General features: G+C 41.9%; 1 protein-coding gene across 7 annotated transcripts in view; it reads left to right on the plus strand.

The window, feature by feature from the left end:
• RAPGEF4 (Rap guanine nucleotide exchange factor 4) overlaps positions 1–12841 on the plus strand; it is a 291866-nt gene that overhangs the window by 226469 nt on the left and 52556 nt on the right. For all 7 annotated transcript variants that reach the window (XM_047722178.1, XM_047722177.1, XM_047722176.1 and 4 more), the window contains 6 exons: positions 425–509; positions 2421–2481; positions 4608–4684; positions 5142–5288; positions 7181–7296; positions 12563–12651. In XM_047722178.1, coding sequence (XP_047578134.1) covers positions 425–509; positions 2421–2481; positions 4608–4684; positions 5142–5288; positions 7181–7296; positions 12563–12651 — 575 coding nt within the window. The remainder of the gene's footprint in view (positions 1–424; positions 510–2420; positions 2482–4607; positions 4685–5141; positions 5289–7180; positions 7297–12562; positions 12652–12841) is intronic.

Genomic DNA, 12841 nt, shown 5'->3' on the forward strand with positions numbered 1-12841 from the left:
CACACAGGATCCCATATCATTTGGATCAATCATCCAGTTGATGAAATCAATTGTTCCTAGATGTGTTAAAAGACAAGTTTTGTAGCTATTGATTCAGAGGGTAATGAAAAGCAATTTTTTTAGAGCAATCATCACAAAGTGAGAGATAAATTAGCCGATTATAATGTGAGTAGAGATGTTCTTCCCTCAGATTGGAAGGGAAGGGTACTATGGGCACATTCTTTCATCAAGGAACCCATTCATTTCAAAAATCCCTTTAGGGATTATAATGGCATGATCTTTCCCTTTGTCAATATCTTTTTGCAGAAATTGCTCCTAAGAAATCCCCTTAACACATTACTGATCCCTGAATCCCATTTCTATATTTCAAGTTTTTGCAATGACTTCTTTCTCATTGTTTTCTTTTTACTTTTTCTCTTTGTAGACCTGGCCAGAGGACCGTTGATGACCTAGAGATTATCTATGAAGAGCTCATTCACATTAAGGCCTTATCCCATTTGTCTACCACAGTAGGTTGTCTCCTGGTTGAGCATCCTCGGGGAGGGTGTGGGGTGGAAAATGCACTGTTAACAGTGGAGAAGAGTATTATGGTATGGCGGTGGTGGTGAAGGAATGCCCGAATGCTACCTCATACCTCATAAATCACCCCCACTCTTCCTCATGAGAGGCTAAGGAAGTTATACCCAAGAACAATCCCAAAATGGATCAAGTATTATCGCGTTGTTAGTGGTTGTCCACGTGCCCTAAATCCTAAAGTAGCGTGAGTGAGTAGGACCAAAGAAAGAACTTCATCCTTCCAAAACTGAATCTGGGTTAGACAAGAGAGCTAGGCCTTAAGAGGAGCTCTGAGACCCTTTCATGAAATAGAGAGCCAGAAGAAGGAAAGACATCAAGATGGCCTGTCTTGGCCCACGGGGCCAGCTTTGCCCAGGTTTGCTGCCCTTTTGAAAGGAAGCAGAAGGTTTGAGAAAACATTGCTTCAGATGTGTTAGAGCCCAGTAGCAGTACCCAAAAAATGTAGCAAAAAATGTAGCGAAAAATGGCCCTATTGCTATATCAGACTCTGAACGTTTACGTGATTAGGTTATTTAGGAGGGCAGTGGACAGAAATTTGGCCTCTAAATGGGGACAGAAATACCTCCTCCCATAGAAGAAATGCAGGAATGTGATTTCCAGGTAACAAGTCTCCTATATGCTAGTAATTCAGCAGCAATATAAACAGAAGTTGTTTCAATATCTGCAGATCATATTCTAAGGCCTCTCAGCAATATCTCCATGTCTAATTTGCCTTTCATTCCCAGCTCACTAGATGGCGTTATGCCATCACTTGGTTGCCGTGCCTGTGGTCATGGTGGGGGGGCGGGGGTTAGGTCTCCTGACAGCAGTGAGGAACTTGCTTTGCCACAGCTCCAAGCAAAGGGCTCCAACCCTTCCCCCTTCAACTCAGAAGGAGCCGCCTTCCCATTCCTCACTGGCTGCACTTCTGGGGGTCTAGCAGCTGGATTACCTACCTGCCTGGGATACTCAGGGGTGTGGTCTAGCCCAGCCGCCCTTCTCCCACACCACTGCCTGGTCATCCTCACTCTGTCCATTAGGGTGGGGCTAGGTCTAATGCCTGGGTGCCTCAGCTAGGGTAGTAGGCATCATGAGTTCATGCTGTAGAGGGAAGTGAGGGGAGATTCCTTTCCCCTACCTGTGCTGCACATTCCCAGCATTCCCCTGTTGTGACCTGTCCAGTGTGGTGGGATTTGAGAGGACGGCAGGGAGTCTCCTCTTCCAGCTCAAACCCCAGGGACTCTGGCACTGTGGGAAATTCGCAGGTCACTTCTTTCTTAGGGAGATATAGCCAAAATCTGGGGCCATAATTTAGAATTTTTAAAATAATCAGCTGTGCGGGAATATAAATCTGCTCACACATTTAGGCTTAATTATTCACCTCTGAGGCATTGACTTGCCCAACACATAGGTAGCTGACTCAGTATGTGTGATGAAAGGAAGGGCCTCTCACAGCAACAGAGTCTAATGAGATCGTAGATGTTCCCACCTTCTCACCCAAGCTGAACCACCGGCAGAGAGGCCAGCTAGTTCGTACACGTGAAGCCGTGTTTTATCTGGCTTCTGGGGAGATCGTCTTGTATGAGTTAGCCTACAAAATCACTCTTGTCAGAGCCTTAAGAATCTGGTGGCAAATCTAGTGAAAGTGGTTCTGTATGAGTTTGCCTACAAAATCACTCTTGTCAGAGCCTTAAGAATCTGGTGGCAAATCTAGTGAAAGTGGTTCTGCATGAGAGGAGCTGCTAGCAAAGTAGGGGGCAACTGTCTGGACATAAGGGTACCGTCAGCACTGCTTGGAAGGAGAACAAGTCCCACCCCACCCCCTCAAATCTACCTGTTCCGAATTCTTTCTCTTTTTCCTCTAGGTGAAACGGGAGTTAGCAGGGGTCCTCATTTTTGAGTCTCATGCCAAAGGAGGAACTGTGCGTAAGTAAACGTGAGGAACTTGTGCCCGGCGAGCCTCTCGTGAGCACAGGCCCTGGGAACCTGACTGCAAATGCTTTCCCTTTTTGGGCCCAGGTCAGACTTAGTAGAATGTCACTTGGTGGTTTGGTTTCTCCGGGACCTGGTTTGTTCTCAGCATGTGTCTGCTCTGCTACTGCAGGGGGGTTTTCCTTTCCAGCTTGGTAGCTCTTGGTGGCCTGAGTCCCCACTTGCTCCCTGCTGACTCGAGGCAGTGTTTAAAGGGGGGTGGGGGGGGGGAAGCAGTGACTTCATCAGGAAAGGACCCTACGCAGGACCTTTTCACAATGACTTCACTTCAGTTTGGTTTTCGGAGAATAAGTCTGTCTTTCGAGATTCCTAGTTAAAGTGATAAATGACCCTGCTTGCTTTTTCTTCTCTCACTTCTGCTCTCAGCTCCAAGCCTGAGAGAATTTCTTTGCTCCAGATACTGATGCAATGCTAGTATATCATCTCTCCAGAACCCAAGTTGTTTAGTTCTGCGCTGGTATTTGGAAGCAAGAAACTGAAATTTGATATTAATAAATGTGAACAAAATTGTTTAGGCCATCATTTTCCCCAAGTTCTCCAAAATCACTCTTGAGAAACATGGTTCATGGTCTACTCAAGTCTGCCTTCTCTAATCTCCCAGGGAGAATCAGAAAACACATCAAGATGCTAAGGTTCGCAGATGTTCTGCAATAAAGAAAAATGTTCACTCCATTTAAACTGACACTTTTTAAACTTAGGGAAACATAGGACACCTTTTTAAATGGATACCTGTTAACTTTTCAAGAGATGTTCTTTGGAAAACCTTGCCCTTTCTTCAGACTGTGTTAGTCAAAGAAGTAGGAACATGAATCGTAAAAGCAAAGAGTTATAAAAACTGTATTTCAAAATGTTTTACTTTCAGTCATCAAAAGTGGTATTCTTAACATGTGTATTTATTTTAGTAAGAATGCTTTTTCTCTACATTTTAAAGGTTCATTCAAATATTTTTTATTTCTTAAAAAAATTTTTTAAAGATTTTATTTATTTATTTGACAGAGAGAGTTCACAGGTAGGCAGAGAGGCAGGCAGAGAGAGAGGGGGAAACAGGCTCCCTTCTGAGCAGAGAGCCTGATGCGGGGCTCAGTCCCAGGACACTGAGATCATGAGCTGAGCCGAAGGCAGAGGCTTAACTCACTGAGCCACCCAGGCGCCCCGAATATTTTTTATTTTTATCATCGCTGATGACTTACAACATTTATTTTTTTCATTCAAACCCTCGATTGTTTTCATTTTATTAAAAATAAAATATTTAAGTATGGTGTCTGGGTAGCTCAGTTGGTTGTGTGTCTGACTCTTGGTTTTCCTCAGGTCATGATCTCAGGGTGATGATCAAGCCCTACATCAGACTCCATACTCAGCATACAGACTGCTTGAGATTCTCTCTCTGTGCCCCCTCTGCCCCATCCCTGTTCTCTCTCTCTCTCTCAAATAAATAAAATCTTTAAAAAGAATAGAGATTATTACAAGCACCTTTTTCATCTTCATCAAACACTAACATTATCCCATTTTTTTCATGTTTTCTAAAGAATGAAATTATAGAAACAATTGAAGACCCCTTGTTCCCTCCTTTATCTCATTCTTTTCTTCTCTCCCCAAGGTAACTCCTACCTTATATGTAGTGGGTATCATTCCAACCTATTTTTAAATAATGTGTCAATATGTATCCATAAACAATATGTCGTTCTGATTTGCATGTTTTCAAACTTTACCCTGGTGGTCAGATTACTTTTAAAAACTATTTTCTATAGCATCATAAGTTTTGATGAATGGTGGGAGAAAGTGTATTTATTGCTTTAAGAAATGGATTGCTAGTGCACTGAATTCTAGTAAATTCATATCGTTTAGAGCATAGCAAGTAGCACAGTGTTTCTGTTCCTTTCCTGTTCTATAGAAAAGGAGATACTATTCCACCTGAATAAGTTAGTATTTGCCAGTAATTTTTTTTCCTTTTGGAATAAATGCATAATTCTGGAGACTTAAAAATGATGATTTGATAAGCTGTAATTTATATTGATGTGCTTCTATTCTTGTCATAAGTCTTTTCATCTTTTTGTATCTAGTGTTTAACCAGGGGGAAGAAGGCACCTCCTGGTACATTATTCTAAAAGGATCAGTGAATGTAGTCATTTACGGCAAGGTATATATATATATATATATATGTATATCTTTTTCTTTTTGAAACTTTGTTATGCTCCATTTACTAGTGTGGCTATAAGTATTAACAAAACAGTGCTACAATTAAACTTGCAACAACAGTGTTACTCAATCTAGAAAAGACATTATGGCATCTCCAATCATAGATTATCTAAATTACACTCAGTAGAATTGAGCTTTCTGGGGCTCCTCTCCTCAGAGATGTATACATTTAAAATAAATACATAAAATATATGCATTTAAGTTAAGCCATAACCCATATTCCTCAATGAAAAAAAAATAAAACATTATAGTGTAATTATAACTCTCCTTGGCATTCCTGGGTGTAGCCCATTTATATATACAGTGTGTGGGAGAAAGGAGGTCTTGCGGTGTGAGGCTGAGTGGGTGTTTGCTCAGATTCGGGGACCCTCTTCATCAGAGTGTTCTGCTCCTTCCAGGGTGTGGTCTGTACCCTGCATGAGGGGGATGACTTTGGCAAGTTAGCGCTGGTCAATGACGCGCCAAGAGCTGCTTCTATTGTCTTGAGAGAAGACAATTGCCACTTCTTAAGAGTAGACAAGGAGGATTTCAACCGGATCCTGAGGGTAAGTCCAGGGCGAAGTGTGGCCGAGGAGCCTCTCCTTTCTCCTTATGCCAGACAAACAAAGATGGGAGTGTGGTGCTCATCGAGCAGTGCTGTTAATACCGAATGCTCTAAGAGCAAAGAGCCTTGGTTACAGACCTGGTATGGTCTCTGTGCTCCTGTGCATTCTGGGACCCAAAGAGTGTATTCCAGTAAAGCTGCAAATGGAGTGTGTGCGCTGGACCAGATCATTCCACATATCCCTACCGGCCCCTGAGAATTAAAGAAAAATAGGGATTGCCTTGGCCAAATGTCAAAGTCTGAGACATTTTCTTCGGAAGTCTAGCTTTGCCATGTTGTGTCCTTCCCCGCCTCACTCTCCAGCTCTTTCTCCATCCTAGGCCTTCTTAGTCTCCACCTCCTGTCTCTTCCCAAATTTGAACCTTTCCTGTATCATTACACCCTCTCCTGATTTACTGAGTGATAACATGTGAGTGGGAATTTCCATTACTCATGGTTACCCCAACCAAGCATTTTCATTTCAAGTGTTTTATGTCAAATTGATTCGTACTATGGGAATTTCAGACTTCAGCAGGTAGGTGAAGAATAATTGGGGTGATGGAGACATGAAATAGTACTTAGGATTGGCTCTGCAGATGGGCCTAATCTAAGCTAGTTTAAGTATTTGTGAGTGTGGGTGATGTTGAAGAGAGATGGTCCCTGGTCTTCCCCACAACACACATGCAGCACCCATGCACCCATGCATGCACAACCCCTGGTCCCTTAGGAGGGATGACATAGCTTTGGCTGGTAGACTGTTTGTGGCCTGCTGGGGATGATGGTGATTTCCTACCACCCTTGGCCTCTCAGGTGGCCTGCAGTCCATCCTGCCCAAGCTTGAGTTCACACTGAGAGACTTTTCCCTCTGGAATTACTTTGCTCTTCTCCCTCCCTGCCTCTCCCAGCCTTTTCATCTTTCTCTATCCTACCCTGATGTCCGAAATGCAGTTTCTGTGCTTTCTGGTACATTTGGCATTACTTCATGATGATTTGCAATGTCCTTCTCCATTCCTTATGTAGGAACACCTATTTGTACACAGTCTTAAGCATTTGCCTTTGGTAGTAGAATTTCTGACAACATAGTTTGTCTTAGGAATGCATTCCCTTAATGCAAAGGAAGTTACATTTAAAATTATATACCACCAAATAATATAGAGAAAAATGCCTCATGGAATTTGACATGGTTCTTAACTAATTTCTTTTAAAATGGGGGCCAAATGATGAGAAAAAGCACATTCCAATTTTTAATCTAATTGTTTAAATGACATTGAAATTTAGAGGTAAACTTTCATAACTCTTTGAAACTTACACACACAAAATTTGCACTCACCCAAAAATAATTCTTTGAAAGAATCAGATTGGGGTCATTATGGATACAGCTTACAAAATTGGCCAAAATAACTGAAAAAAAATTTTTAATACATTTCAAACAGATTTTTTAAAAAAGTAAACAGAGCCTTTTGATGAGAGAGAAAAGGTACAAACCCGTGAAAATGACACACCCTCAGAAGAAAGTCAGAATACAAAGCCCACCACCTATTTTTGTAAGGATGAGTGTCCTTGCTCCCGTCTTCCCACAATGCCACCTCTCCAAAAGGTTTCTCAGAACACAACCCCCTCCTCTGTCCTCGGCCGTTTTTCTGATCTGGGGTAAAAGCAAAGCTTTAAAACCACGAGATGCAAACCTCATCTGGTCCTCTCCCTGACCGTTCCAGCCCTGACTTTGAAAATGACTTAATTTGTAGATGCAACAATTAGCATCACAAGCACCAAATGAGTTTCTGAAGCATTTGAAATTTTTTTCATTGTCTGAGAAACAGCAGCATCTGTATGTGGTGTAATTTGTATTTACAGGACGTTGAGGCGAATACAGTCAGACTTAAAGAACATGACCAAGATGTCTTGGTGCTGGAGAAGGTCCCAGCAGGGAACAGGGCTTCTAATCAAGGAAACTCACAGCCTCAGCAAAAGTAGGTTTGCATCCAACACTGCAATTGCCAGACTATGATTAACCTTTTCACATGGTATCATCATTTCTACAATAGCATGCTCTCCTTTTTTGTGGAAGACAGCAGTGTGTGTGACTTTTTTCTCTCTATTGACTAATCACACATCTTGTGGAGTATAATGTATCCATTTCTGGCACTGCGTGGAGTGTGGTGCTGCCTGGAGTAATTCAGAGGAGACTGTTCCCTACTCTACAGACGCTCTCTGTCTACAGTGTTCAGCTGTAATAGCTTTGGAAGAGAAGACGGGGAGAACAATGGAAATAAGAATTTCAGACAGTGCAAAGGATGGGAAGGCCCCGAGGTGATGAGAACCTTTGGTATTTGAATTTCATGTGTAGGATTTCCCGAGTAGTGCTTTCATCTTATCGGAATGAGCATCTTGGCCGGGAACCCAGACTTCAAATCTAAGACAGCCTATTGATTGCAGCCCAGAAACATCCATTTGGCCTTATCAATACTCAGTCCTGCTAACATTAAAAGGAGGTCTGCTCCCCATGTCTCTGGTTCCCTGTCTAACTTGAACCTTTTTCAGCTCTCTATGCTCAGTTCCATCTTTTGTTGCAACTCCTTGCATGAGGCTGTTTTCCCCATCAATGTACCAACACTCAAATAGGAAGACAGAAGAACAAGGAAATGTAGCTTTAAGAAATTGTAGAAGATTCCAGAATCTTGTTTTTAATGTAGAGATCAATCTTCAATCTTGGAATAATAAAAACACCCATTCTGTAGCTAAAGAAGTGTCACCAAATAATGTATTGAAAAAGAATGCCTCCCAAGTAATTTCCCTTTGTTTGCAACAAAAATGGGGTGTTCCCTTTAATCAGGCTACTCACAGTAACTGATGAATTTTTACTGTTTAGACTAAAAAAGCCCAAAGCTTAGACATTTCCATCTGGATGAATCAACATATTTTCAAAGAAGGCAGGAAAAAATAGAATAATATTGGATAGCCATAATGTATTTTGCATGTTTTGTGTAATCCTTACAACAAACCCCTGTTAACAGATGGGAAAAACTTAGGCTCAGAGAAGCAAGTTACTTGCCCAAGATTACAAAGCTTGTAATGACAGAACTGGTACCAGGTCCAGCTTGACCAGTTTAAATGCTTTTCTGCCTTCAGCCATAAAGTTTACTGTAGTGAAATATAGTATGTAAATACTGTATCCTCAACACTATCGCCTAAACATTGCAGACCAATATATTTCAAAAGGGCTGACATAAAACAAACTTTATAAAAAACTACCCTTTCACATATAAACCTATAAATTGCCAACCAGAGTTCTTTTTATTTTTTTTTTTCGCTACTATCCATTCTTAAAAATGTTTTTAAAAGTCATCCTTTGAGTCCATAGGGGATGAGAATGAAAACATTTTTTATGTGAAAGTTTGGCCCCTCCCCATTGATTTTCTTAGGGTGCTTAAATATATCTAGAACATTTTATAGTGGTAATCTGCATTCTTTAATAATGCCTACAATGTCTCAGGAAAAGTTTGCTACCGGAAAAAGGAAGCCTTGGAAATTCTCCTTAACCTTGAAACACTTGACCAAGAAGTCCTCTGGAGGCCCGCTTCCTTCACCTCTTTATACTGCGGGGGAATGATCAAAAACGTTTGCTTGTTACAACATAGTCCATTCAGAGTGCCTTCCAAATATAGATTTTTTTTTTTTTTTATGAAATCAAACTAAAGGGAACAGAAGAGGAGAAGCCCATGTATTCAATTTATTTTAGGCCTGGATCTGATTTCCGTTATATCTCCTTTTTTGTGTTCTGTAGACCAATCCAGATTTCTTATATAATTCAAAAACGTGTGCATGTTCACAGCAAACCATTTAAGAAATATCAGTCAGCGCAAAATAATGCAGTAGGCAAGATCAGCTCCCTGAAGAGGAAAAAGCCATTCTCTCAAGGGGTCCTTTCCCATGTTGGGCTTTCTGAAGCCAGACCAGAGTTAAAAGGGGGCACCATGTGAGTGAATTTTGGCCTGATGTTCTGGATAACTTTGATAATATGCCAACAATGATGTCTGTGGATGGACTTAGGAACTTTGAGGGCCTCTGTCTTTTCAGAAATCATCCTTTTTGAGCTCAAAGGGGGTCACCACATTGGTGCTGATAGTAATGTTATTTTTCTGATTCACTTTTCCCCTGAGAAATCCAGAACAGTTTTTTATGTATACATTTTAAACTTTCAAAACTGCCTGACTACCCAAGACACTCAACTCTGAGGATGATATTAAAACATCAGTAGCAGGACAGTGTTTCTCATTATGAATAAACTATCTGAGGCTCTCTAACGTTTACCATTTTGGATATCTTCTGCTCTGTGGTTACGTGATTTTAGGAGGAAAGTGAAAATTTGAAGGGACTATTCCTGTTTTAGTTCCCGTGTTACTTTTTCCTGAGACTATCAATTTCTCAGCTCCATCCTGTTTGCAGAAAGATAGTCTCTTTTAGGCTCTCCTCCCTCCCCATCCTTTATTGTTGTTGTTCTAGGTGCAGAGAGAAGTGTCCTCATTTCTAGACTTGGTGTTTGGAAAAGATTTTCTGTCACAGGCTTAAAAGCCCACAGCTTGGATAATGTAACCGATTGGGGTTTTCTTTAACTTGGACTAGAGGAGCTCCTTCATGCAGTAAACTGAAGGGAGCCATGCTGTCTGGCGTTCAAGTCCCTCAATTTAAACAGAGCTCAAGCAGAGGGTGTCTGGCAGTGTCCAGTGTGAAAAAAAGCAGCAACGTGATGTTTCAGCAAAGCCCAGAGCTGCAAGATCACAGATGGCTACGTCTGGCCAGGAGCTCCCTGGCCCTCCCTCTCCACAGTTCCCTGCTCTAAGAGAGTGTCCACACCTGCACTACCCTCTGTGGAGCTGGGGAGGGAGAAGATGGGCCAAGGCAGCCCCCAGCTGTTACCACTAGAGGGAGCCATTTGTAGCAAAAACACAATCCTGGGGCCTCTGAGATCCACTGGGTGGACAGTTAGAAATACTGCTTCTCCCTAATGAGATGATAGTTTCCTATCTTGGCTGCCCCCCACACACGTCTTTATTCTTCTTGGCCTGACCTAATACTCTACCTAAGGAGTGTCCAAACCAAAAACACCAGAATGGGAAGCCAACTGGCAGAGCTAAACTTAAGAGGCAGGAACAAATGTCCAACTGATTCCATATCCGCTCTGTAGCGAGCTTTAGAGCCCGCAGCCGCCTAGCAACAGCTGCCCAGTGCCCTGTCCAGTCCACGTAACTGGTGTTTGATCTGATGTATTTATACTCTTAAGTAAATAAAACTTGTTTTCGGAAACAAACAAGCTCCCGTTTAGCATGAGTGACAGGTATCTAGACATAGCCTCGATCCCGAGCATCTTGGATCCAGGTACCCAGACAGAGCGACACCACAAGACGCACACCTGTGCTCCAAAGCCAGCCCAGGCTCACAGCAGAGATCTGGCCCTTAGTAACTCTGACCACAGGTCTGCGGCCTCCCCTTGCTGAGTAGTTTCTCCATCTGCAGAGGGACGATCATATTCAGTGAGCAGGAATAAGCCTGACGACATTGTTCAGTGCCCACCCAGCTGTTTGGGGCATGGTAAACACTCCACAGAGGTTGATGCCCTCTCCAACCCCGTTCCTTGTTAACGTGGTCAGATGCTACTCATCTCCCAGCTCGTGTGGGGAGCATGACCCAAGAATCGTGTGTTTCAGGAATTATTGAAGGACCTCAGCAATTTTCTCCATTTATGTGTCTGAGTCATTATAGAGACACCCTTTTTTTTCCTCGAATAGGCACCACCTACAAGAGGAAAAACCTTTGTCTTTTGCCTTATGTATTTTGAGAAAAGAGTGACACTTTTGAGATTAAAATTGATTATTTTTCTATTTCCCCTTTCCTCTTCTAGACTCCAAAGCCAGGCTTCCTCAAAGATGTAACTCTTCAGCTCCTTTCTGGTCCTAAGTGCATGTATATACTCGCAGGCACACACAGCATAGTCCTGGCTAATGGTCACCTTACCTTCCAGGGAGCCACGTTTGCTGCCTCATTCAGTTCCAGGCTCGCCCCGCCCAGTCTCTGATTTCTCGTGCACAGGGTTATAAGTTGGCTTGCTCCTTCTATACCCCTACAGGCAGGAGGTAAAGACCTTGACAATTAATACTTCACAGATATTCTTGGGATCTCAACACACTTCCTGCAAGGTCTCAAACGGGCAAGGAAAGGGTGTTGATGAGGAGAAAAAGAAATCCGCTTCTTCTGGAGCTGAATTATACCACTGCTTTCTGAACATACGCGAATTTTATTTTTGTTCTTGTTTTTCTTCCCATCATTTTGTTTTACATGAAATCCCGAGCAGAAAAGCAAAGTCTGAGTTTTAGAATAGGATCACTCAGATCATCTTAATGTATTTTGCCTATAGCTTTCATTCACTGTTTTGTTGCTATCTTTAATATGATTTTGAAATAACCCACATTCGGTTTAAAACATAAATCCTGTCCTGTGGATTGATGAAACCCATGGGTGGATCTTCTGAAATAATGACTAAAACCCCCATTCCCCCAAAATATAGATATTTGACAGTAAAATAAATTCTATGAATTTTCTACTGTTGATTTATTTCCTATTCCGATGCTACTGGAGTTTATTTGCTCACTGGTGTTTAGGTTTTTGTTTTCCTTTCTCTTGTTTTATTCTTAGCTGTGTTTCCAAAGCACATACCAGTGTACAGTTGGGAAAGACAGAACATTCCAGAAATAGGCAGGGGAATCCAACGTGGGACTGAGATTTTGCTACAAATAACCCATATATGGAAACCTAGTTTACTGTCACTTCCCCTCACCATCTCCCCCTGCCTGACCTGAACTGCCCTGTGATTTACATGATCCTTTCCATTCCCTCGGAGCAAGGCTGAAGTTTCTCGGTTCCCAGCCTGTGAGAGCCACTTTCCAAGTTTTCTTTAGTTCCATGTAGGGAAAAAAGAATAATGTTTTAGTAACTACTTCAGTTTGTGCGAGTTTTCTTTATTGCCTTCCCGTGTGGCTTTGGCAAGCTACATTGTCCCTCTTATCATAAGGAGACTATGGGCCATAAGTTAAGTCATGATGGTTCACTGGGATTCCGAACATGAACAGATACATGAAAACAAAATAAAATAGAAAACACAAAAACCTTAGGTATGTAAAAAGTTATTTTTTAATGATTTGCCCACTTCTGAAAAACTAATGGTTTTTATTTCTTATCCAGGTATACTGTGATGTCAGGAACACCTGAAAAAATTTTAGAGCATTTTCTAGAAACAATACGCCTTGAGCCAGCTTTAAATGAAGCAACAGGTAAACACCGAGCAGTTTTGTGTGTCCATTAAATCCATGCAGAGCACTGTTTAAAAAAAAAAAAAATCCTGAATTCATTCTCAGTGTGTGTAGCCACACAGTTTCAGAAGGGAGATATGTACATTAACATTAAAGAACCTTCCTGTGTGGCCAAGTCAGGGAGCAGTCCTTCTGACCCTCTTCAGCCCGC

This window comes from Lutra lutra, chromosome 3 (genome assembly GCF_902655055.1).
Source record: "Lutra lutra chromosome 3, mLutLut1.2, whole genome shotgun sequence".
Classification (NCBI taxonomy): domain Eukaryota; kingdom Metazoa; phylum Chordata; class Mammalia; order Carnivora; family Mustelidae; genus Lutra; species Lutra lutra.